At 35.1% G+C, this 27,831-nt stretch overlaps 1 protein-coding gene across 1 annotated transcript; it reads right to left on the reverse strand.

The window, feature by feature from the left end:
* Positions 1-13,193: 13,193 nt before the first annotated feature.
* SLITRK6 (SLIT and NTRK-like family, member 6) lies at positions 13,194-19,975 on the reverse strand. The gene is made up of 2 exons (XM_010291181.1): positions 19,445-19,975; positions 13,194-16,092 (listed from the first exon to the last, which is right to left on the reverse strand). The coding sequence occupies exon 2, from the start codon at positions 16,075-16,077 to the stop codon at positions 13,555-13,557; it is 2,523 nt and encodes an 840-aa protein (XP_010289483.1). The 5' UTR covers positions 16,078-16,092; positions 19,445-19,975; the 3' UTR covers positions 13,194-13,554.
* Between the last annotated feature and the right edge of the window lie 7,856 nt (positions 19,976-27,831).

The raw sequence follows: 27,831 nt of genomic DNA on the forward strand, positions 1-27,831 counted from the left end.
ATTGTGCTCTGTGAATGAAAATGATGGTGCCGATTATAACATTTTCAACTTTCACTCAGTTTTGCTGAGGAGAGATTGCTTAAGTTACAGTATGAAAGGTAATCTGCCTAAATGCGATCTTCATGCTCAAACCATACTTTTTGTTTCTGCATTATATGTATTACTTAATTCTACTGATGCCTACCTGGCTGTCTACTTCACCAGAAAGTTTTATCAGTGTCTACTCAAATTTTTTTATAGGCACAAGGGAACACATCATAAGCACAGAGCTGAGAGCTTATTGTTTTTCCCATTAATGTTTTAACTGTCCAAAGATATAAATTATCTAATACAGAAGATCCTCACTGATAATGCAGCCAGGTTTATTATCAAAGCAAGTGGGGCTCCTAGCATCACTAGTTGGAGGGTCCAAGAGACCCTGTAATAATTTTAGGCAGTGCTGGGATTTCATCTTTGATAGTACACCTAACGTGCTACCAACTGTGAAGAAAATATTTGATAACTGTCACACATCTTTCTTCTATACAAACAATCAAAATCTATTACCAAAGACGGAATTCCTTCTTTAAAGTCCCAAATTTGAAGCTTATCCTGTTGATGGAACTTGTGTATTCCAGTGCATGTTTACTAGGAATGATTGACAAACACATATAATGGTTGCTGGAGTAGAAAAACAGATCCATCACTACACCCACAGCTTAAGAAATACTAGTAGGTAAACAACTACAGAAACACACATACATCCACAGCAGATAGATGCTAGTCCTCTCTGGTTTTTTTCCAGCTTTGTTGGTGGTAACAGGAAAAAGAATCCTCTTTAGTAAATGACTCACAAATAAAGCTGAAGACTCAGTCAGAAGATGATGTTCAAATAGAAATGAATAAATAATTTTGTAACATTAATACAAGAAACAGCTTCCTCTTTTATGCTCCACAGCATTTGGTCTTAAAAAATAGATGATCCAAATGTTACTGTGCTTAGTTCAGTGCTTTTATTCTGTAATTCTCCATTTTCTTTTATAAGTGATATAGAAAGTACTAGTATCCTCTACAAGAGACAAGTACTAAAGTAGAGTTTCTTCAGGTTACTAGATTATTTCCTCTCAGATCTTTGAAATGTCCACTTGAACACCCATTTTTACATGATTTTAAATCTCTTGATAATTGGACTGCTGGCAATATACTGGTTACATGGTAATTCTACTGTAATGCAGTTTCTGTGGTGCAATATACAAATTGAGCAGAAAAGAACAAAAATCACTATCTCTGTACAAAAGGTCAATAATAAATTACAGATAAATCACTGAATTGTCATGATACTTGTTCCTTCATACCAAGGAAATTTTTTTTCATAGTTTTTATGACTCAGGTACTTTAAAACAGAGAAAAGAAAAAAACAACAAAACCAAAACCACCAAAAAATGAAGAAAAAGGACAAGCTCTTACACAGAGGATGACTTTATTTTTATCTAATAATAAAAAGATAAACACTTCTCAGTAGTTACCATCTCTCTTTTTCTTATTCCCATGAAATTTTCTCTAAACTGGTTAAGATCTACCATATGAACATTAACTACATGCTGCAAATCATCTCCTTCATGATGTCCTTTAGTATGTTAGAATAATCACCTCCTACTAATCCAAGAGCAGCCACTGCAGAAGCTCTCAGGCCTGGCAGTTGGTTGGTATGGGTGATCATAGTCAGGCATACATTTTAAAAGTCTGGTACCCAAACATAGTAAATTGTATTCTTATACTAGGTTCACGAGAACTGATAATCTTGGTATACCACACAAGTGATTTGTTGGGTTTCACACACTGTTGGTCAAATAGAAAAATTTGAACTTCATCTTTGTTTAAGCTTGTATCAAACCAGAAAGTAAAATAGTAAAATATTTATGAAAAGCTGTTCATAAATATGTTCAACTTAAAAAACCCAACTATATAGTTCCTAAAATGAAACATTCAATTTAATTTTGCCTGGTCCAATTTTGGCTGTTAAAGCCACTGAAACTCATATCAGACATGTCATAATACTCTGCCATCTTGCAGTCTATATTTCCCACACTCCTATTACTTTTATGTGGCCAGGCCTTCCAGCAATCAAGGTAGATGTAAAATTGTGAAGATATAATGGAAAGTGTTGCTCAATGAATAAACTTTTTAACAGAAAAAAATTAAAATCATAGGTTTACCTCCTACAATTTCTGTAGGGTTTTAAAAAAGATTAGAGGTAGGTAATGTCAAAACAGAACAACAAACTGAAGTATTTAATTATTAACAACTGTGTTCAGGTGAAAAAAGTAGGTGTTACTTTTGGCAAAAAAAAATTCCTATGTGAAATACTTGTGGTTTTGAAAACACTTTTTTTCCATCAATCTGTACTTTGATGGAAAATTCCCAGCCAGCTCGAGGCTGTAAATCCATTTCTTCCCCCAACCATATAAACATTGCTTTACTTGTTTGTATTGTGATGTTTTTACCCCAAAACATAAAAGAACTCAAGTAATGAGTTGTACACTGGTAAATTTGCTAGTAATTTAGTCACCTGTTTTGTATTAAAAGTCCAGGATAGAGACTGCACCATTGTCCAGTGGTGAGCAACAAACACCTAGAAAGATGCCACCTAAAAACCCACAACTCAAATCTATTTGGGCCAAAAAATAATACATATATTAAAAAAGGAAAAGAAAAAAGTAAAAAAAAAAAAAAAAGACAAAACAAATATTGAAGATAAATACCTGATAGGCTATGCAGAGAGCAATGGTTCAATATTCAAAATGTTTTTATCTTTTTACCCAGTTGTTTTTTTCAAGTTGTTTTGATTAAAACACTGTTTATGTTTTTCAGTCCTCTCTTGGATCTTCCTATTAGAAGTGAGACCGAGGATTCACTGCAATACTAAGAGAATACTATGTATACCTGTGCATTAAATCAGTTATTTTTCATAAACTTTTTAAGCACTTCTTGTCTGAGAAAACTTTTTTACGTGGGAAGAAAATTTTCAAAACTTTGTGGGAGTGGATTGTCATATGTAGATAGGAAACTATCACAATTTTTATTTATGTTATTATCAAAGAATTACAAGACTTGTGTCTCATTTTCTACTTTTACATTGTAAGATTAAGTAACATGTTTGTGCCTATTTCTGAAAAAATGTTGAAATCTTATGTCTGTGTTTAACCTCAAAGTAGCAGATGTTTCATTAAATTTTTATGAATGATTCTCTGTGATTATTTTAGTCATTTGAATCTGTCACTTCCTCCTCAGTTGGCTAAATTACTCTCATGGAAACACATCCAGGTTTGTATTACCTCTCAGAGATTTAATTTACAAGATTAATATAATAAAGAAGTTTCATGCAATCATAAAATCATAGAATAGTTTGGGTTGGAGGTGACCTTTAAAAGTCATATAGTCCAACCCCATGTTGCAATGAGCAGGGACAACTTCAACTAGACCAAGTTGCTCAAAACCCCATCCAACCTGACCTTGAATGATTCCAGGGATGAGCGTCTACCACCTCTCTGGGAAACCTGTGCCAGGGCCTCACTACCCTCACTGTGAAAAATTTCTTCCTTATCTCTAGTCTAAATCTACCCTCTTTTAGTTTAGAACTGCTGCCCCTTGTCCTATTGCAACAGGCCCTGCTAAACAGTCTATCCCCATCTTTCTTAGAAGCCCCATTCAAGTACTGGAAGGCTGCGATAAAGTCTCCCTAGAGCCTTCTGTTCTCCAAGCTCAACAACCCCAATTCTCTCAGACTTTCTTCACAGGGCAGAGGTGTTCCTCTGATTATTTGTGTGGCCCTCATCTGGACCCTCTCTAACAGTCCATGTCTTTCCTGTGCTGAGGGCTCCAGAGCTAGATGTAGTACTCTGGGTGGGGTCTCATCAGAGCTGAGTAGAGGGGCAGAATCACCTCCCTTGGCCTCCTGGCCACACTGCTTTGGATGCAGCCCAGGATGTGGTTGGCATTCTGGGCTGTGCACAGACATTGCCGGCTCCTGTCCAGCTTTTCATCCACCAGTACCCTCAAGTCCTGCTCAGCAGGGCTGCTCTCGATCCCTTCATCCCCCAGCCTGTACTGATACTGAGGGTTGCCCCCACCCACGTGCAGGACCCTGTCCTTGTCCTGTCATAAGAGTGGAGGTTATTAGGAATTTCTATTTTTAAAAAATTGTTAAAAATGTCAAGAAACTACTTTTAGTTATAGTTATGTCTGAGAAAATTGGTTACCACAGTGATCCTACACAAGTACATTTTATGGACTTACTAATGGCCCTCCTAGGTAAAATCAAACATAAATTTAGTATCCAGTCTCTAGGAATGACTGAAGTACATACCTAGAGAAGGGTATAAGAAAAAGGAAAATATCATTGCATTATTTTTTTTCTCTAAATCTGTATGGACTTATCTGGTTTCAGGTAATAACATCCACAGGACTGTGAGAAGACTACTAATTAACAGTAGCATGAAGCACTGCACTTAGACCAAAGAGAGGACTAATATTCTTTCCACTCCTTAACATTAATATTGCCCATACCTTCTTTTCCTTAACAACACACTCTGAGAAAATATGGGATTTGAAAGTTGAAGAATAGAGGCATGAGCTATTTTCTGAGATAATCCGACGTCAAACTAAAAATAGGAATTTCCATTTGAGAAAACATATATGGATAAATAAGTCCTTTTAAGTAGTCCCTTTGAATACTTGCATCACATGTAAAGGAATTACTATGTTTTCTAATATTAATCTCTCCTTAAGAGCTGTCATCCTGAGATTTTTAATGGGGAAAAGAAAATTACAGTTATAATATTACCTGAAGTGGCTCACAACCCAAAAGAAAATGGTAATAACCAAGTCAATTAACTGATGGGTTGATAATCATTGTGTAACCAATTATCAGTAAACACATTATTAAATTATTATAATTAAAGCTTACTTTAATTATCAAAGCCTAGAAAACTCAAATTGTTTAAAAATTCTATTGATACAGTTGCAAATCAGATCCTAGCTAAGTGGCAAATTAAGCTGAGGAAACAATAAAAGCTGAGTGTATATCCAATACCAACCGAAGGAACAGAACAAACAAACTAAAAAGATAATGTTGTTAGGAAAATTTGTTAGGTATGGTGATTGTAAACACTACTTAACTATACTAGGTACTTTTATTTTTTTAGGAGTATCAAAAGTTTTCTATGAGGGTACTGTTGCCAGAAGCATCAGAAACAAATAAAAAAGTGACCTCTCCCCAAATCCCTGACTGTAGAGTTAAGAAAATTGTCATATGATTTTTAACAATTAAATTCTGTTTATCTCATTTGACTAAATCAGTTACATTTAGAGATGCAACTTGCTCCAACTGCCGCTTCATAATTCAAAAGATTCAAAGTAACATGTTATCTAAAAAATATTTTTAATTTAAAGTGTCATTAATCATAGACTGCATATTAACTTGGTCTTCTGACAAATGTAGTATATAAAGTAAGAACTGTTAAAGCCTGAAGATCCTTCAAAACAGTAAGATTATCACTAAATTTTAAACACGTGAAGAATTACAACATGAGTATGTCAAGAAAACAAGGTTCATTAATTCAACTAGTACAGAAATGGTTCACTCTTAAAGAGTTTCAGATAGTTGCAGCATTTTATTTAGAAATTTGAAATCACCTGTCATGTAAAAAAAAATGCTTTTAGCAATACACTTAGGTAACCACGGTTCACGTGCATTCTGACCAACATCAGAGGAGTACTGTTTAATTTGATACAACAGAAGTTAGTTGAAAAGCTTTTCTTTCATGACAGTGCTTGATGAGTATTACCTTTATCCTCAACTTCATATTCAGGAAGCTTCTACTTTGCCCTCAGAAATCTTTTGCCAAATCATATTAGAACCACAAATATTTTGCCTGGAAGGGACACCTGGAGGCTGTCTAGTCCAACTTCCTGCTTTGAGCAGTGCTATTGCTTCCTCTAGACCATCTGTGACTTTGTACGGCAAAGTTCTGAAAGTCTCCTGGGGACTAAGGCTCCACAAATACCTTGGGTAACATATTTCAGTGCTGCACTACCGCTCCTAGTGAAGAAGGTTTTCTTATTATCCAAATTTCTTTTAGGTGTTTACTATTGATACTGACATTTATAACCTATGCTGTGATCTTCTTTAGATACGTATCTCTCAGAAAAAATGAGGGGAAAAACCAGACACGTACCTTTCACTTTTTCAGGAGACAGTGCAACGAGAATCTTCAGAATAATTTTTGTGAAGTTAACATATGGTTGAGCCTTATTGTTAAGAACAGTCACTGGACTTGCCTGTTTCTACTGGTCTTTCCATGCTGTCTGGATAAAGGCTTGCTGCATTTTTTTAATTCCTTTTTTTTTTTTTTTTAATATATACATCTGTGCAGACAAAACCATAGACTTCTGAGATGATGATGCATATCTCCAGATCAAAAGGACATAATTCCTTAGCTTTAATGGCCTTCAGTTCAGGACATGAAAAAAAAAAAAATTCAGAAGACATAATTTTCTTTACAAGATTGTTTTTATATAGGAAAATAATAAAGCTTCTCTTTATTCTGTGGTCATTTTTATGAATAAAAATAATCATGGAATCTGAGTCTGTAAGAGGTTCTGTTGACTTCAGATGACACTTCAGTGCTTAGATCAGTCATAGATTTCAGCCCATAATAAAAAATTAGTTTAGAATCTATAGAACATGATTCAGCATTCATATCATGTATGGCAGCATGAAGATAGCTATCCTCAGCACAGCATTTCCCTTCATGAAATCTATACATACGAGTGGTCAATAGGCAGCAACATCACTTCCCTGCCATGTCTCCTGAAGTGATGTGTTACTTAAAGACACGTAATGCACGAGGCAGTTAAAATCTCCATACCTTAATCTTCATTTCATGATATCTCATGGAATCATTTAGCATTTGTCAATAGTGGTATCTGCATGCTACGTATCTGATTTATTTTTGTTTATTTTTATATATATTATATATATAATTTATTTATTATCTGATTTATCTTTTACATTTATCCTTAAATCATATGATAGAATGCTGTGGAATATTGAACAACTCAGGTGAGGTGAAAAGAGCAATCTAAATTTTTAACTGTTGCAAAAAAACTCTTCCTCTATAGCACATGACCTTATAGGTTTTTCACTGTCCTTCAAGTACCTAAAGAACCAGAGTGTCTGGATGCCCATAAACTAGCCCAGAACTGGCAGCCTGGAACCCTGTGTCTTACCAAGTTTCATAAAGATTTTAAAGGATCTTTGCAGTTTGATGTAGCAGATATATTCAAAGGATATTTGACACACAGGATCTTTTTAAAAAGTGCCATTGCAACAACCTTCCATTTACAAAAGAGCATGATTGCATAGACTACTAGTTAGGCCAACCTTTCTGTTAAGAATGTCATGCATTTAATTGTTTTAAGTCTGATCTTCTTAGATAATTACATCTCATATGAACTGGGGGAACATACTGCACCACAGGGTTGGGAATACATAATATTCTACTCCTCAAAAAGTGCTTATCACAAAGATACAAAAGAATTAATCTTCTTCTTTGGTCTCCTTACTCATTTTTTTTCACAGCGAAAGTTTCAACAGAGAAAGACGGGGGAGCATCAGGTTATATTTGATGATATTATTTTTTTAATATGTCTTAGTATGGAACCATTTAATATGTATTTAACCCAAATGTGTGTCATTATTGAAGTGTTATGTTGGCTTTAAAAAATTCAAAAATGCTGAGATGTGTCTTAATTTAAAACTAAAAATAATATGTAATTTTATGAGCTAACAAAATAAATATTATAGTTTATTTTAAAATGCAAGTTTATGCTAATGTTTCATAGAATTTCTGCATATATAAAAGGTTTCAGACTTCCTTCTGTTTGAGCAATTAATTATTTACTCTTCTGCAGTGTATTTGGTAATTAATTACAACTGGAAGAATTTTTAAATATCTTAACTTGCAAAACAATTTATCTGAAAATGAAATAATCTGGATCAATTAATCTGCAAAGCCAAACAGGTAAAGTTACAATAAATAACATTTCTCCTTGAAATTTCTTCAAGTTGTTTCTTCTTTTCTCTGTTAACTCATTCCATTGCATGAACTAAAAGTAGTAGCAGGAGTAGAAGTCATCTTTCCAGTAGTAATAGGAAGAACATACTCTGAATTTTTTGAAGTTAATATCTTAAAACACAGAACTTTGGTAAATGTTTTATGAAATGTGCTGTGCACATGTACTTGCACTCCATATTAGTGAAGCTGAATTAAAAAAAAAAAAATTCATTGCATCTTGGTGTCATAAAGATCTTCATTGCATCTTGCTTTCATAGAGCTGAACACCATCTGGCATTTTACTTTCTTCCTCGAGGTTAGCTGCTTTCCATTAGACTGTGGCTCTTAAGAATTTGTTCTGTTGTGTCAAAAAGCCAAAGTTGACTGTTAGGAGACGTGCAGGAAAAAAACTCCATGCTATATCTTTTCAGTATGGTGATTAACTTCCCCATATTGGTTCCAGCTACAGTTAACTTCTGTTTCAAGGAACAAAAGGATTTGACACTAACTCCTTGAACAAGATCAAGAATGTCATAAACTTCAGAAAATCAAAAAGGGACAGGTCTTTTGACTTATAATACAAGATCAGTAATAGATCCATCTTCCATAGCCTCAAACCCAACAGGGTGCACCAAACATCAAGTCCCAGAGGAATAGACTACTGAATGCAATGCACACACCGCAAAACCTCTCCAAGGAGTAGGCTCCAGTTGCAACAATATATTGTATTCCCAGAGGGCTGTCTATGGCTGGGCAAGATTTGTACAAGATGGAAATTTATTAATGGAAACAAAGGTATTCTATGTTGGGGAACACAAGAGAAGAGAAATGTGCCAGTCTTCAGAAAGTTTCTCAGCTGATCTTTTGATTTAAGACAAGTGCTTGATTGGGTTTTTCCCTCATGAAAATTTCCGTGCATCTACATGAAACTTGTAGATTGTGTTCGTGTGGCTGATGAAGTATATTGATGTAGACAATGGCATCCTCAGAATGATAATCCGGAATCCCTCTCTGATGATGACTTTGAGATTCAGTCTCCATTTTTCCCTTGCCGCCACTACTTTATCCTGTGAAATAATGTTTTATTTGTGGTAAATACCTTTTTTTTATTAACAAACCAGAAATGTATCTTTATAAGATGTTTTTCTGTCCCAGTCAAACTTATCTTTACAGTTGAGCATACTGTATAATTAGTAAACTCTTTGTAGGTATGTGACATATTGTAAACATCCTGTATTTGGGGTCATGCTGGGGACTCCTTTGTCATGCAAAGAGGGGACAAAACTTGATCCTCAGATTACAATCAGAGAAACAATGACTGAAAAACAATTGCATTTGAATCTTGTAGATTTGACACATCACTGACAAAAAATATGAACTCACTTTCAGTCTAGAATTTGGTTACAGAAAGGTTAATCTGTCATTTTAATAGAGAAGAATGTGTGAAAATGTTGGACCATTTCTGAATAGGCAAATACCCTAATTTATGTGTAAATTTACAGGTTTTATGGGAAAAGCTTTTTGGTGGGGGGATTGTTTTTTTTTCTGTTTAGATGTTGCGAGAGACATCACTGCAGGTAATATATTCAAGTACCAATACTAAAAGTCTGTGTGAAAAATACCTGTAGCACGAAGAAAAAGAGAGAGAAATACATTTGACTTTTATGAAGTTGAAAAGGTAAAACCAGTTTCAAATAATAAAGTACAATATATTACTTTAATATCTGTTTATTTAGGGAACACATTTATAGTGCTATTTAATATTTTTTTTTCACTCAAATGTGAGGGGGAAGATGGTAGTGTTAGTTACCTTGAGGTACCTTAACAACAATAACATAGCTGCCATGTACACCAGTGTGCTTGACGAAGCACTGTTCTCGCACTCAAACTATCGTGCTGACAGGAGAAAAATGGATCCACTTTGTTGCAGACTGTGAAACATGCTTTGCCTTCCAGCCTCCTTTATTCTAGCTAAGTGAAATGTATCAAACCGCTTAACTGTGCCTGTCACTGGGAAAGAAAAAAAAAAGACAAAATAGTTTTAATAAAAAAAAAATCTGAATATTCTCAACTTTCTACAAACACCAATAAAATTAAGGACACATTTCTAATAGTTATAATGAAAATGCTCCAAGGAACTTTTAGAAACAGATATTGCATCCTTCTTTCTTTGCATGTGATACCTTCCTTATGTTGTGATTGTATTTTTATCAGAACATATTGATGTTCTTCAGCTGAAGAATAATCATATAAGGCCAAATTCTTATCCCTTTTTGTTATGGCAATATGAAGTTTCCTCATAGCTGGAAAGTTACTGTCTGAGAACGTTATTAAGAGGTAAGGCTATTGGCAGACCCATCTCTCCTCATCATGCAAACTTTCGTTACATGGCAGTCCAGTAGGGACAGGTGATAGGAAAGTGGATGACGTGCCACGTTGTAGTGATTCCTAGATACTGCAAAACCACTTGCAGTGTTACAGACTGCCACAGAGTACAGTTGCCTTTATTTAATGAATGATGAGAATCTGGCTGCTGAGGGAAAGCTAAAAGCCAAACCTCTCTTTAATTCTGCTGTGTGATGCTCTGATACAGCTGTATAACTGAGTTGCTTTGACATGAATTTAGCTCACTCTTATTTCTGAAGTTTGAGACTGCAACGAAGAAGAATGTTTTGCCACACAGTTGTCCTCAACATTCTGCAAAGTAACTGTTAACAGCTAAGCAAAGTGACATCTGTGCATGTGGCAATTGTCTTTAGTCTGAAGCTATTTCTCTTAAATCTAGGCCTGAGGGACTGAATCATAATTTCCTGCATCTTGCCAATTGCAGGGTATGATTTTTACTGCCATTTTTCACTAATGGAAATAACTACAGAAATGAAAGACACTAAAATAATAAACTATGCTATCAAGTACCCTGTACATTTTTTTTAAATTTTTTTTTCTCTACACTAATTTGAAATCTTTGAGAATTTGAAAAATAGTAATATTAGTGGATCTGGTTCAATATTCAAAGCTTTCTTGTGTCAATTCCATTGACTGAATTTAATTTTTCATTGGATCTTAATTATTTCAAATAATAAAGTTACTTAGATTGTTTTCTGTGTGAAATTAAATTGTTTAAATGTAGACATCTAGTCTTTGATGCTCTAAGCCATCCCACCTGGACTCCAGTTTCTCCTCCAGATCAGGACATAGGTTTTCATAGGTTCTATGGCATATCCATGTAGCCCATTCACATGTCTTGAATATGCAAGGACAGCTAAAATAACACTAGATACTTAAGTTAATGTAAAGTTAATATAACTGTATTTTCCCTTTTGTCTCACTCTTACCTGCACAAGTAATACTTAACATTATCTTTACTAGTCTGGAATAAAGATAGCAATGAAACAAATACATTGTCACCAGATTTACTCTTCCTAACCCTCCTAAGTCACAGGTTTTCTGAACTACATTATTCTCAGTCATAGAAAGAGGAAATAATACTTATTCTCTAATAATTGACATTTTGATTTTTGGAAACCAACAAGTTTAATTTCCATAGCAAATTGACGACACCTCAAAGATGTTAATAAAGAAGTTGATTTGTTAACAGAGACAATGTGTGATCAGATCCTCAATTTACAGAAATTAATATAGCACCACCAAAGTCAGTATCTTTATGCAAATTTGAAAGAACTGAGAATCTGACTATCGTATGTAGTATGGGAAAATTTTCTGTCAGAAACTTATGTACAAAGAATATGAAGAACTCACATTTATATATACAAATAGGTAAGACATTAACAGTAAGCTGAACTAAATAATATACCTTTTACATTGAGTTTATCAAGACTTCAATGCTAACTTTAACATACATATGTAGACATGTGGTAATTAAGCTGATCTTTCCCTCTACAAATAGAAATTAGAAAAAAAAGTTCATGCATAGTCAGTTTACAAAAGATTTGCTTAGGGAAGATAAATGCAGGTTAGAATTTGTGTTTTGGCACCATGTAAGTCATGCACAGAAATTGAATGGCCTTACTGCACTCTGGACAGGATGCTTCTGTCCACACGACAAGAGTGAGAAGCATTATGTTTAATTCCCAAACAGTTCTAAACTTGTGCATGCAGAAGTTGCTGCCTTCTTTAAAAAGTGATCTTTAAGAAAAAGACATTAAGAAACCTCTTTATTTCTTTTTCATTGATAGAGAGCCGATCCTTGATTTGCTTGAAAGGCAGCAAGAAGTAATCTTTTTCTTTTCTTGTGAGTTGAAAAAAATAAAATATTATGCAGAATAAATAGTAAATATATATCTAGCTAGAATTCATTGCAAAAATAAACCTGCAGTGTTCTACTTTTTTTAACCTATTTTTCCCACAATACTTTTTTCCTTCTAATTTCAGAAAATATAACATATTTTTGTACAAACAGCTAAATACTATTATTCTTCCTCTCGTGTGTATTGTTGCAGTCATTCTGTCTGGGAGTTGCTTTTGGGTAGGGTGAGAAAAAACCTGTATTTGCACTTGAAAGTTCCTAGCCATAGCAAACTCATTTCCTCCAAGAATATTTAAAGCCAGCACAGAAGTTATTTATATATATAGTTATATTAAAAAATTAAACTTATTAAACACAGTAACGTATTTACAGCTGATTCTCAGTAGCTTTTCAAATTGCCCAGGATTATGTATTGAAACACCAGTGATGCACAATATTTTATAGCAGCAACTCAAGAAAAGATTGTCCAAACCTAGGTAAAGCTATCAGATAGGGAAAGTAGCAAAAGGCTTGCTTTTTTCTTCACTGAAGTTGTTGGGTAAACATAGTTACATATTTTTCCTTCCACATACTGATACAGAATGCACGTGATGAAGTTCCATGTAAAAAACTGAAATATTTGCAGGCTCTGTGTGTATACACAAAAATCTTTTCTTTTTGTGTTTTGTTTTTTTAAACTGACATTTAGTATGACAACATTTCAGCTCCTTTCATATTTATTGTAAGAGTATGTTTGGTGTAGTTGTAGACAATGGTCAAGTACACAGAGCATGTACTAACTTAACCAATACACTCGAACCTTGCAACTACAAACACAGGTGCTTTTTTAAAAAGGAATCTAATTAAACTGAGGTAAAAAAAGAAAGAATAAAGGTAACATTTTTTCCATAGGTTGGGCACAGAATGGAGAGTGGCATACACACCTATTTAAAATGTTGAGGAATATTGCAATAAGCAATCTTCCTCCCACAGTTCAATCACACAAAGTTCATGTTTAACTTGGGGTGAGACATATTGCCTGCACAAAACCCCATGGCTTCCCACAGTGATCCCTGAGGGTTTTTTTGCTAGGATTACTGCTGTGCTTAAGTTTTGACTGTTGACATGTTATTATAAGGCACTTTTATTTACAATGGTTCCAACTTAAAACAGAATTACAGAAATTCAGCCCCACCCCAACATATTATCACTTCATGCTTGCTGCTCCAGGACTTCCAGGTAGTCAGGCTCAGCATGTAAATTAGCTTTGAGTTCAAAATACTCATTTTTAGTTTGTTCTAGAAAAACCTTTCTTGGCCTGGTGTACATGAGTGTCTCCATTAGCTTTAGTTCCTCATGTGTTCCAGGATAATGAACTTCCACATCAGGCTGGAGCTGGACAATGTTTTTTCTTAGGTACTCTGTGATCCCTAGTTGCTGCAGTTCTCTCTCTTTTTCAAGAATGTTTCTATACAAGCAGCTGGTGTCCTGAAAAGGCAGAAATTCAGCAGATTGATTTGTAGCCTTATATTTGACATTTGAACCTGTAAGAGGTGAGCTGTTCTCTCTTTCCAGGAGTCTTCGACAGAGATGTTTGGAATCGCTAGCTTCTTTCTCACTTCCCTCCTCCTGTTGTTCAGTATGCTTGGGGCTGAAGGATGGGCTGCGGTAGACCTGAACCATGGGAGTAACCATACGTTGCTCATAAAGAGTTGCAGCTGGGCGCTCCGTTGTGTGGTGTGTTGTCTTATGCCCATACATGCTGTACTGAAGGTGAACTGGACTACTATCTCTCATTTGTTCATCTGCTTGTTTCTTTTTGCATCTTCGTCGCCGATGCAGAACAAGGACAATTATTCCCGCTGCACAAAATACAATCGTTATAAATACAATTAGAAGTCCTAATATTAGAACAGAAAGTGGAACAGCATCTGTAAGGGACCTCAGGATAGTGTCTGCGGTGTTGGTAGTAGGAGAAGAAACTGTCACAACAACAAAACTGGCATGAGTTGGTAGGGCAGGGCTGTTTATTAAACCTGGACACAAGACTTCACTGTTTAGGGATTTCAGTTCTTTTTTCGCTAGGTGTCCTGGAGATTTACAAAAAATATCACCCATCATTGTATTCTTACTCAGTTTTTGTATCCATTTTTGCAGCCCAACTGAATCACATGTACAGTCCCAGGGGTTGTCTTCAAGTTCAATTTGTACCAGCATATCCAGTTCATCCAAGACATTGCTCACAGGCAAATGAACAAATTGGTTTGTTTTCAGATTTAATCTGGTGAGTGGAACACCTGAAAAGATATGGGGTGGCAAAGTCTGCAGAAGGTTGTTATTTAAGTAGAGGACCTTAAGTTTTGGCATTGCATTAAATGTCCCTGGTAAAACTTCTTTGATGGCATTATATTCAAGGTACAGGTATTCAAGGTGCTGAAGGCCAAGGAATAGATTCTGACTTAGCTTTGTAAGGTGATTGCCATTGAGATACAACTTCTGCAGTCTAGTCAGATTCGTAAAGGATCCTTCCTCAAGATTTTCAATGCGATTGTTTCCCAAGTGAAGCATTTCCAGGCTGGCATAGCCCACAAGATCTGATTTCAGTAATGTCTGAATAATGTTTCCAGCTAGAATAAGCTTTTTAGGATTTGGAGGAGGGGGTCCTAAATCAGACAAGCTTTCAATATTTCGCTCCTGGCAGTGCATGAGAACTCCTGAGAGCATATGGCTGGTGCAGTGACAGGGGACGGGACAATAAATTCCCGGAAACTGAGTAGTAGGTTTTAAAGTATGAAGTACTAAACTTGGTTCTTTAGTAGGAGCTTTCAGGATAGGAATCACCTTAGTTGATAGGTGACTATCACTGATAGAGGTCGTTACAACCAAGGGCAGTGACCCTGAAGGATCTTCAAGTTCATTGACAGGATGAGTGGGACAAAGTGATTCTTTTTTCAATCGACTTAAGATGCTGCCTTTGATACCTGGAGGACTATTGCATACAACATCACCTATTATTGCCTGAGGAGGCATGTTTTCTAGCCATATCTTCAGCTGCAGCAAATCACAGTTACAGGCCCATTTATTGTCTTCCAACTGAAGGTCTAGTATTCTACCAATATGTTCCAAAAAGCCAACATAGGGCAGCGTCTGTAACTGGTTTCCGCGAAGATCTAAATGGGTCAATGGCACAAAACGAAATATGTTTGGAGGAAGATACTCAATGGCATTATCATTCAAAATAAGCACTTTAAGCCTACTGAGCTTACTGAAGGCACTTGCTTCAATCACTGTGATGAAATTGTTGTCTGCTTGAAGAAACTCCAAATTTTCCAATCCATTAAATGTATCTTCTTTAAGTGTTTCTAAAGAATTGTGATTGATATGAAGTTGCTTAAGAAGACTAAGACCATTGAAAGCCCCAGGCTCAATATCTGCAATATTATTAAAACCGAGATGTAGAGAGATAGCATTAATAAGGCCAGCAAACTCATTCATGTGTAACATAGTTAGGCCATTGTTTAACAGATTAAGATGGAAAGGCCGTGATGGTGGGACATTTATTTCTGAGACCATCGTGATACCTCTTTCTTCGCAGTTTATAATAATGGTATCATCCTTTTCTTCACAGGAACACAAACTCTGACAAGATCCTCTGACTGAAGAAAAAGAAGGCTGTGACAGGAAAGGATCAGATGCAACCACAACCAAATATAGAATAAAAATCCAGAGCTTCATGTTGCCCAGCAGATTCTATAAAAAAAGAAAAAAAAAAAACAAAACAAACAGGAAAAAGGAAAAGTGATAAATTCATGATTTCACAGGGTTGATTTTTTTTTTCTGGGCCAGGGTGGAGCCGTAATCATTGCTAGTACTTGTCATTGAGCTGCCTCACCTTTTAAACAATATTACATAGTGCAAAACATTTCAATGATTTTCTAAGCAGAAAAAAAATATATTTAGTTTAATATACTGAATCCATAAACACAGTTACAAGGGGAGTGCTACAGTACTTTCCTCCTGACACACCAAAGTAGGAGATAATCAGGAGTGTGTTGTCTTTATTTATAGACCATATAGGATGTTTTGACAGTGGACAGCAGTAATAAATTACTGCCCTGAGCAACTTTTATCAAGGTTAATATATTATTTTGAATGGTTGCTTTGTGTCACCATATAGCACTGCAAATTTTAAGAGTACCTTGCTAAGATCAACTTAATGTTGTCCAGTTGATGAAGAGAAGACACAAGATTTGGTTTTGTTTGACAATGTGTTGTGAGGAAATGCCCATTCAGTCATGATATAGATAACCTCTCCTTTGGTTCTACATTATGTATGCAAATCAAAAGACATTTCCTACGCAATCCTTGTACCCCCAAACTGAAAAGGAAGTAAACAAAATAATTCTTTTTCTTTAGTTAAATTTTAATGTATATGTTATAATTTGTGGATATTTAGTGAAAGTGGGAACACAGCGCATAGTACTGTATTATGTGTGTACATAAAACATACATAAAATAATTGTGTACACAATTAAAATAAAAAAAAGAGAGAACTGACAATGCAGTACATGTCAGAAGGAACATATAGGCAAACATTCTTTTCTGAAGTTAGTTAGATTCGTTCCCATTATTGTAATCATTAATTACCACAAAAATCCTGAAATGAACATGAAACTAACTGTGCTTTACAAGTTTAAAATTATCACAAATATCATCCATATGTTATGTAACTTAAATCACCTGTCAAGGTGGTCTTGAACTTTGCAATACCTGAGAAATGCATCATTTCAGCACAGCTATGGAGTCACAAGCAAAATTTACACATTGAAATCAAGTATTTGTTATAATTGTTATAACTGATTTAAGTTTTTCTACACTCCATTTGAAGATTCTGTTTCTTTCTGTCAAGGTTGTCTAATTAACAAGGACAATGGTAATTCTTGATATATGAGATGGAGTGAAATTACTATTATAATCTTTAATTAAATATGTCTACATTTCCTTAAAAAAAATAATCTTGCAATGGAATGGATTGTTTAATACACAAGAACTTTTTTGAGGGTACACTATTTATTTTAGAACTGAACTAAGCAGATTTCCTAAGTAATCTGCCTATCAAAGGTCACTTGATCTTTCAAAGTAAGTGATTGGAACACAGAGTACAGAATGTCACTACACAATTAACCAGCTGAAGTGTTAATTTCTGAATGATTAGAATGTTTTACAAGGATCTATTCAATTACATGCATGAACATTCTTATAGTGTGGTCATACAATTTGGCATCTCACCAATACATATATTAATTATCATGTACATTTGTTACTAGCAACACCATTTCTCAAAGTTTACCTTAAAATGGATTGCAAATATTTATACACGCAGGCATTTAAGTGCTGTGGTATGAGTAATACACACACACACATACACAAAAGCAACAACAGCAAATATGTGCACAGTGAATTACATTTTTCTTCATTAGAAGTTCCTCATAAGCTGGAGTAGATGCATGAGTTTAGAAGTAGTAAGTGCAATTCACAGTGTGAGAAAAAGTGTCCCTGAAAATACAACCTTTTATCTCTGTTTCAGTAGAACAAATAATTTTGTTGTCTCATGTAACACTCCTTGAACTCCAGATGCCTATGTTTAATATATATGTATTTAAGTTTGTTTTTCCAAGAAGTATTAAATAAAACACAACATGTCAAGATGTTATATTGAAGTATGCAGAATAATTCTAGGATCATATTATGCTAGAGATTTACTCTTGCTTTACATGAATCAATAACCTTTCCAATGACCCAAGGTAAAAAATACAGGCTCTTGACACAGTTGTCAGCTTCAAATCTACTGTATGACTAATTAGATTTTATTTCTGTACACTTTTTCTCTGCAGGAATTCCAGCTTAAATCTCCATCAAATTCAAACTGCACTTACAAAGTCCCTGAGCAAAATTAAATGGAAAAAAAAAATTTGAAAAGCAATGTTGAATGCAACATTGAAAAGCATGTTGCATTCTAGTGAATATTGAGAAATTAGGTTACAAAAATGAAAGCCCGCCTCTTAGAGATGAAAGTAACAACATTTGTAACCGATTGGAAAACATTCCCATTTTAATCATCATCATACTTCCAGGGGCAACACTGCCAGAACTGTCACACACACAAACACACAGAGCAAAAAATAATAGGTGATTTGTATTCTTTTTTCCTTTCTCCAATGTTTTTTTGGCCTGAACACTTAAGAATATGTAATGAAGCTCCCAGTGGGCTACTACTGTAAAATAAAAACTGCTTTCAAGTAACAGATGATGAACATTTAACTGAAAGCATTCATAATAAAATAAAACTTAATTTAAAAGACTTGACAAAGCTGAACTTTTTCTCTCTCATGTGGTGAGGTTTTTCATGAAATTCTACACAGTAACTTAAGTTTGTTAGTTTTACCTGCTTTCATGTAAGTCACTACTAACTGCATACTGTAACTGAGGTTTTTGCAGTAGGAATTCTAGAAGACTAAAAAATGTCACAGTCCTTTCTAAGAGGTAAAGTTGAATACTTTCAGAAGTAGTCACCTTATAGAAAAGACATCACATATCTGACAAGTAATAATCAACTATTTATATTATTAAATGTTTTTGAATTGATGCTTTTAAAACATTGAAATAGCTTGTTTCATTTTACTTGGGGTTTTGTTTCGTTGGTTGTTTTAATTCAGCTATTTAAAAAATGCATGTTGAAGAATTTCCAAGCCTCAAGCTAAGAACTGGTAATTTCTAAAAGCCTTTGGGATTGTTTGTTAAATTCTGAAAGGAATCACAATCAGATGATGCATTCAAAATCATTCATGCACTTCAGGAAATAAAAGCAAACACCCATTCCTCCCCCCTCAAGGGATCTGAAATCAGCGTTTCCTTAATACACACATTCTACACAGTTGGCAATTTGAATAAATGCACCTGGGAGACTCTTTGAAATACAGTATAAACTGCCATCATTTAACATAAAAGTTATAAAAAGTCATGCAGAATAATAAATTCAACTGGTAATGAGAAATTATTTTCTCATATGCTAAGCTAATTTACTAACTGGAATCTTTCTTACCTGTACAGCAGTAACACTCCCTGAAAATCTCAGTAATGCACAGTTGGAGCAGCTGTTTCAATGCAATGTAATTTTTCCCTGTGAAGAATGCACACTTTCTTCTGAGTTTCACTTTGCTGAAAGCTCTGGTAATACTACAGCTCCATAAAGTTAAAATCCTTGTTCAGAAGACAAAGTGTTCAACTGAAAAAATCTTCCAGGCAGCGTACACACTAGACCATCCTGTAAGCAGCTGTCCTTTTTCCTCAATTAAAATTCACAGCATACTTCACGGCTATGCTGACTTTTCTGCATATACTTAACTGTTTGCAAGCATTTGGATGCAGTAAACAAACAAGATGCTCAGCAGAGCTTGACTTGATCACTTGGTTTGTCAGATTTTGAGATCCAAGCTGCTTCTGTGTTCTCTCTGCTCTTTCTAGTCTTTCCTGTTAGCTCAGTTTGTTATTAGTCAGATTGCCAGGGGCTGGGAGGTAGGCGTAAATAAAGAGACTTCTTGGCTTTTGACTCAGCCTTTAAGCCCTTCCCCACAAGAGAGTTTTAATCTGCCAATGTCATTTAATACAAGATACAGCTCCACCTTGAGACAGATCAGCTCCTCCTTCTCCTGCAATTTCTCTCGTCTCCTTTTTCCCTTATCTAAGTGAACCTCAGAGAGAAAAATTCAGTTAAATATCTTCTAGATTGTTTAAGGTCTGTTAATGGCTGATTTTGCAAAACAGTAAACTGCACTGCAGCTCTTACAGTTTGTTCTCTTGGGCAGATTTTGTGTTTAGATTTTATCTGCAAATGCTTGCTTTAGAAACCGAAAACATTCCAGCCCAAATACGCTCCGAAAAACACACCACAAGGGAAACCTTGTCCTCTGGAAAATATGTCTATCACAATGAAGTGCAGGATTATTCAAATATATAAACGAGACAGTACAGCTCTCAATCCAGTCCACTCAATGTGACTAGGGTTGAGATGAGTATGTACAGTTTGTACATCCTTTATTTCTGAAAAAAATAAATTGTGAAATATTAGTGCTTATGCTTGCACAATGATTGTCGTCAGTTCTTTTTAAAACTGCCTATCTTGTTCTGTAGGAAGAAAACTGAGTTGATTGTAATTGTCTGTTTTACAGATGTTAGCATAGTGTGTTGGTATCTATCCGTGTGAGATTATATTGTATCTGCATGAAATATTGCTTTGATTGAAAAAAGGTCTGGCTTGAGGTGGGTGTTCTTAAAGATATGTCATGCTTAAGGTATTATTTTCTTTGTGCTCATGAACAAGTAATTAGCAGATACAGTAGGGCTACAGAAAAATGTTTATTCCATGCAAGGAAGATTTTCCTCATCCCTCCTGCACTGCATGGTATGGTTTTATATGCTGCAAATGCTACTTCCCTGTTCATCCCACTGCCACGGAGCTGCAAAATCTTTTGGTGAGCAACAATAGATCTGTTTCTTCAGCATATTTACCCTGTAGAACATACCATTTCTGTTTTGTTCTTACTGCGTCTTGGATTACTTTACAGATTGTTCACTACAGCCTCAATACCAGCCAGATTCCAGTAACTTCTTTTGTGCTGATAGCTCTCCAGGTGGCCTCATTGGCCTTTGAAGTGGTATTGTGACATAGCGTTCCATGTGATGAAGGCTATCAAGATCTTGTCCTGTATGAATATATATGCACACATATATACATATATACATATATTTATTTATATATGCCTATATATATATAGGCATATGAGTATTTATGTCTTGGCTTGTTTGGATGAATTCTTTAGTACTTAATTTTCTACAGATAAAACATATAATTTAGCAAAATAGTAAAAAATTATAAAATATTCCTAAAAAACAGCAACAATTTGATTTCCATTCATTTCATCACTTATTTATTAGCATTTTGCTGCTTTTAATGAACACTGACACTCTATCTTGACTTGCAGATATTTTACTGTTAAGGCTTAAAGATTCTCAGCTATGTGTCGGCCAAATAAGTCATTATATTTTTTATTCATTTTGAATTTATGAATTGTAAGTCACAAAAATATTTCCAGAAATCAACTACTGAAAACAGGAGAGCATTTCCTAACCGTACACAATTAAAAGCACTGAGAATGGTTATAACAATGTTTGTCATACCACAAACTGCATATTTACCAGGTTTGTAAAAATATGGCTAATGATTTCTTTTCTACCACAATTTTATGAACCATTAAACACATAAAGAATATGATTCTGCAAGTACATCTGCATGAACAGTGTTGAACTGGCATGGAGTTTGTATCCTGTACTTTAAACACTCACCTTTATCAATTGCTCTGACAATTTTAAAATTTGTGAAACTGTAGAAATAAGATCTAAAACTGACAGGCTTACTTACTTCCAAAAAGGCCTTAAGCTTTTATCTCATTCCTTCTTACCTCTTCACTAACTGCAGCATCTCCAAAGATCAGAAATGAGACCATATACCTCTAACTATGTATATATTGTGCAGAATTCTCCCCCAGCTAGTGAGTTTTCTTTCTTATCAATATATACATGTAGAGATAGAAGTTTTAATGCTTTTAAGAATGTACACCTTGTATAGAATCCCTAATAGAGGATGTTCTAATATTGTGTACCGTGTTTTATTCTGTATTGTAGGATAGAATTTGCAGATTCCTCTATAATCTATCCATTACAGAGGAAACACTTGAGCCTGAATTACATAATTTGTAAATTTTGCTATGATCAGAAGATGCCCAGGAAGGCTCTTCTGGAATCCGTTGTTTTCTTCTTCTCAATACGTTCCTTTCATTCAGGAAAATTATGAAGACTAAAGGGAACTTAGTCAGAACTTAGCAGTATGACTTTCAGTCAGAATTTACCAAGTATGACTTCTAGATTACTTTCAAGAATGTTTTCCGTATATAGCATATTAATTTGGAATGTGGAAATTAGGTTTACAATTTACAGATTAGTCTTCAAAATGTTAATTTTCATGGTACCCTACTTATTTATTTGTAAATTCAGTGTTTAAAAATAACAGGAGGGATAAGGATCTGTATTTGCTCTTTCAGTGGAAGGTAAAGTTCCCATCCGCCCTCATTCACAGCTCATCACCACCTTGCTTCTCAGTAAGCACATAAGGAGCCATTGATTCCGCACAAGATGTATGAGCCAAATTTTGTCCTGCCTGCAAGAAGCTGCTAGTCTGTATCAGCAACTCTTCACTTACATTTCTTGCAACACCAACTCTTTGAACTCCTGTAGAAGTACTGGTCTTAGAGCTTAAGATATTATACTGAAAAGTAGTATTCTTCTGGAACAACTAAGTAGCATCTGAATATTCATACCCAAGAGAGCAAGCTGAATGAAAATTCCATATGGAGAGATAGTCACTAAGGCCAAGTCTTAACTAAGATCATTGAGCATAGCACATGCACATACGAACACACAAAACAAACACCGGCATAGTACAACGTAGCTACAATTATGGAACCTACCAGTGCCTACTATAAAGCCAATGCAGAGCCTTTCTCTCTATGACGAAGGAAATTAAGAAAGGTTTTCTTGAACTGTAAGTTGCATGACAGTCAGGAACAGGAAATAAATAATTAAGATTGGCATTAAGAAAGAAAGGGGTTTATCTTGTAGGCATTCATTTCTTTAATTCAGCTACAGAATGGCTATTAGCCTCACAGAACTATTGCATCTTTTTTATGCATTGGGCTAGGTCTTACTCAAAACCTTTTAATGCTCTCAACACACTGTTTGTGTGGTTTTTCGCAGTCATGAACACATTGCAACTATGTAAACAAAGGTCAGGATTCCCCTCTAAAAGTGATATGCATGCCTAGTGACTATTCTTTATGTAAATATTTGGTTTAATTTTATATGACCATTATTGAGTGGCAATTGTCTGAAAAACCTGCTGAAAAAAATCTTCAATTTATCAGAAAGCAATTAGGTTAAAGGAACAACTTTCTATTACCCTAGTGCAGTAACTAAAGTTTTTTTAAGTAACTAAATGAATTTAGACCCATATATGCATACCTAATACACACATATACATACATACATAACATTGCATGCATTGATAATCACCATCATGCAAAAATGACATTCCCTGAAGTATTTTGAAGAAAAGTATATTGAAGATAATATTCTTTAAATTTCATTTTTCAGGATAAAAAGTCATATGGTCCTTTAAATTTCCTGCTGGAGTGATCAACACTTTTTATCCTATTATTCTTAGCACCATGACTACTTACAAAATAGCAGCTTTTTAGTCATTTAATAAAATATGATGCAGTGGCTGTAACTAGTTTTCATTTTTGAAACAGATGAAACCAAGCTTATTTCTCTTGCATACTTCTTCAGTGATCCTGTTTTATTGTATTATTCAGCTCATTGTAAATGTGTAAACATTTCTTCAATTTGCACTATTTCCTTCTTCAGTATCTGCAATAGATCTTGAATCTTCTCTAGGTTTTGTTTAATCGTTGACAGAGAACTCCCAGTTCTGCACAATATAGGAAGAGTTTAATATCAAAGTTAAAAGCTCTTAACCTATTCTGAGATAACTTTTATTGTTCATAAATTTTGGTGTTGGAGTGACAGGTGTCCCTTGATCTGAATCAACCTCTTGGAACAGGTGGATTCTCTTCTCCTCCTGAACTTGGCTATATTTGAATGTCAATTCAAAAAAATGCCTAGAGATGACTAGTCTGTAGAGAACAAGTCACCTGAGTACTTGTAATCTTCAGTTCTGATGAATCAGGTGCATATTCTTTAGAATGTACTCTGTTTGCCAATAACCCAAGAACAACAACAAAAAAATTTGAGTAATGCTTTGGCACTTTAGAATGAAGCGATCCGCTCCACTACCACATAGACAACTGAAACTTTTTAAAGGCAAATAGGGTAAAGTGCCTTTTGACCACATAGAAGAGAACACCTAGTGTGAAAGAAACAGAATTTCCCTTGACTTCTTTGGGCTTTGACTTTTTTCCTGATTACTCTGGACTTCCAGTCAATATCCTTTAATGTATATTTTAATAAAATTTAAATTAAAAAAATCTTTGTAAGGTTATATATACTAGTTATGTTCTACTTACTTTTTTTTCACAATCTGATACAGATAGCCAATTAGTTACCAGCTGCACCTCTAAGTAGTCAGCTTCATACTATAGTTACAAATATTTCAACTGAAGTGTAGTCAGATTTTCTGACTTTCATGTCTGACAATAGTTGAATGCTTAACTCTCATAAGACCCTTGAAAAAACACCACTTAAATATCAGTAGTTGGTGCAACCCAAAGATATAATTGTGTAAAGCTTTTGAAATAAGTAATGGAATATTTTTATCTTCCATACTACATTATTTTAAAAGCAAAATTGCTTGGTCTTCTGTTCCAAAGATGGAAAGTAGGGAAATATACACATACACATGCTGTAGAAGTTTGCAATGTACTTATAATGTTCTTTTTCAAATTACAACCTAAGATGTTTGCTGTTCCAGATGAAGTGCTAACTTTAGATTCATCTGTTGATAGTTTAAAAAATTTACTGCTAGCGCACAAAAGTGCAGATATGTTAATATGTTATAAACCCTTTAAAGGAAAAGAAGGAAAAAATAATCACTGGGTGTACAGTAATCAATAATCAAAACAAAGGATATGACATAATTTACGTATGTTTACATTAATTTTTTCAGTGTAAAAAAAATTACTATTAGTCTTTTTCAATAAGTCTGAATAGGAAAACACGAAATATTGAAACTACTGTGTAAAATGGTTTTCTTTCCTTTTGGCTATGAATAATGCATTCATATTTAACATTAATATCCTGTTAAACACAAATGAGTTTCTACATGCTGACTATGCCTAAGCCTATTCTTGATAATGCATGTCTGTGCCTAACCTAATTGTGCATTATATGTTACTGCTGTTCCACAGAAATCCAACTAACGTAGTTTATATCAGGCAACTTGGAAAAACACCTAAATAGTAAGCTCTGCAGTAGCCAGTCAAGTTTGGAATACCACTAGCTTGCAAACAAACATAGCATTCAATTAGATTCTCTTCAGGATACTATACACATACTCAGTAAAATTCACAGACTCAATAGAAGTCTAAGGCACTAATGAATTAATATTTAAGCTCTGCTTTGAAGATGATTTTGTCTTCTTTCTGATGAACTATAGCCTTTACACAGGCACTGACCTGTGTTCTGAACTCCAGCTTCGAATATGTAATACAGGAACTGAAGCAAGTGAGCGCACAGGTCAAAGAACACTCTGGATCTGTGAAGTCATTGGTAGTGTTCAAGAGCATAGTAGATCTAGGCACCTGGAAACATGTCCCTCAACACTTTAACTCCCCAATACAGGATTGATATGAGCGAATTTTCACTCTTTAAGTTCTTCAGTTAAGTCCAGGTTCGTCGACCTATTGCCTTTTTTCTCATGCATGGAAAAATCAGGGATAATTTGCCTTCTCTACCTTAGGATGCCAATCTTTAGAATGCATTACTCTGGAAGTCCCTGTAATTCATAGAGATGTCTAGAACTTAGCTTAGATTTGGACAAGTAGTTTTTAGACATCTGCAACAGCTGAGATAAATCCTATCCTAAATGGTTTTCTGAGGTTGGCAGCTAACTGTATACTGGGTATGTCTGGGATGGAGTCGATTTCCTTCACAGCAGTCCGTATGGTGCTATGTTTTAGATTTGTGACTAAAACAATGTTGATAACACACCAGTGTTTTGATTATTGCTGAGCAGTACCTGTACAGTGTAAAGGCTTCCTATTTTTCCAATTCTGTTCTGCCATGGGTAGGTTGAGTTTGGGCAGGAAGTTGGGAAGGGACATAGTCAAGGCAGCTGACCCAAACTGACCAAAAGAATATTCCATGTCATATAGTGTTATGCTCAGCAATAAAAACTGAGGGGAAGGCCATTTTTGGGGGGAAAGTAGCTGTTGCTCAGAAGCAGGATGGGCATTAGTCTACTCATGTGAGGTGGTGAGTGATTGCCTTTGAATAATTTTTATTTTTTTTTTATATTTTTCCTCTTTCCTTCATTTTTTGAACTATCTCTGTCTTGACCCATGAGTTTTTTTTGCTTTTGCTCTTTCTGTTGTCTCCCCCATCCCACTGGGGATGGGGAGTGAGCAAGCAGCTGTGTGGTGCTTAACAGTCTACCAGGGTTAACCCACAACGCAGACGTACAATAAAGCTCCTTGTTGCTAAATTCACAGGGGCCATGTTTCTCTTTTGCACAGTATCTGAGTAGTCAGGCTGTTCAGGAAGTGGTAGAACTGGAACAAATTTCTCCTTATTTTGGCTTTTCTCTGCTTCCCAAAAGTCACCCTGCTCTGGTTCAACCGTTGTACGGAAGAGTAAAAACTGCAGGAGAAGCGAGCTCTAATGGGAAGCACATAAGCTGTAACAAGTCTGAATATACCTGACTACAGATACAACCCAGGAAAAGATGTGACAGATCTGTGCTTTGGTGTCCACCCTGGAATACTTTTTGGTTAAAAATGCACAAAAAGGAAAATATGTGTCAAGTAGGCCAGCCTTATTCAGTTAATCCCTGCATCTAAATTCTCACTCTTAGGACCAGCTACCTCCTTGAGTACGTTTTCTGAGCTATGCATTCTGCCATGTAACCATACTCAGTGTATTCTATTCACAGTATTATCACAGAGCAAATAAAGCCCATTAAAGAAATTAAATCTACCAGATTTAGAACCCACTTCAGCCTTTCTGTCGAAGTGGGAGGAACACACAAACCCACATCTGCCAATGATTTAATTTTTGACTTTTCTTCTCAAATAGCCATTTATTTTTAGAAAGCAGCTTTTAAGAATGTGAGGGTCATGCTAGTCACTATAGAAATAAAGAGATTAGGTAGCAGGAAAATGTAACGGACAGAGTAAAAAGTATACAGTTCAAAAAATATTATTTTAAAAGTTTCCAGGGGATTTCTCTCTATTGAATAAAATGCATTGCTATATATCTAAGCCCATTTTTGCAGAAGGAATGTCAAATTTCTGCTTAAAAATGCATGCTTCAGGTGTATAAAAGGTGTTGAAAAACATTGAAAGGTGTTTTTGATCAGTGGCTGAGATATAACATGCTATATCAATAGCTTAGCTTGTAATATTGATGGCACAACTTTGGCTCTATGCAGTCAGATAGTGCAGACCAAATGAACCTTTGAGTTCACCTCTAACGTAAGAATTTTTCTTCATATATAACAGACTGCATCTTATCTTGAAATGTCCTTTGTGGTTAAGATTTTGTGAATCTGGGTTTCTTATATGGACTAGGAAGAACATTAGTACAGCAATATCAGACATTTTCCCTCTGTAAAAGGGAAGAAAATCCTCTTTATGATGAAGA

The sequence above is a fragment of the Phaethon lepturus genome, unplaced genomic scaffold (assembly GCF_000687285.1).
Source record: "Phaethon lepturus isolate BGI_N335 unplaced genomic scaffold, ASM68728v1 scaffold2267, whole genome shotgun sequence".
NCBI classification, from domain to species: Eukaryota; Metazoa; Chordata; class Aves; order Phaethontiformes; family Phaethontidae; genus Phaethon; species Phaethon lepturus.

Coding starts and splice junctions, on each gene's coding strand:
- SLITRK6 (XM_010291181.1), bottom strand. CDS start 16,077: ATGAAGCTCTGGATTTTTATTCTATATTTGGTTGTGGTTGCATCTGAT.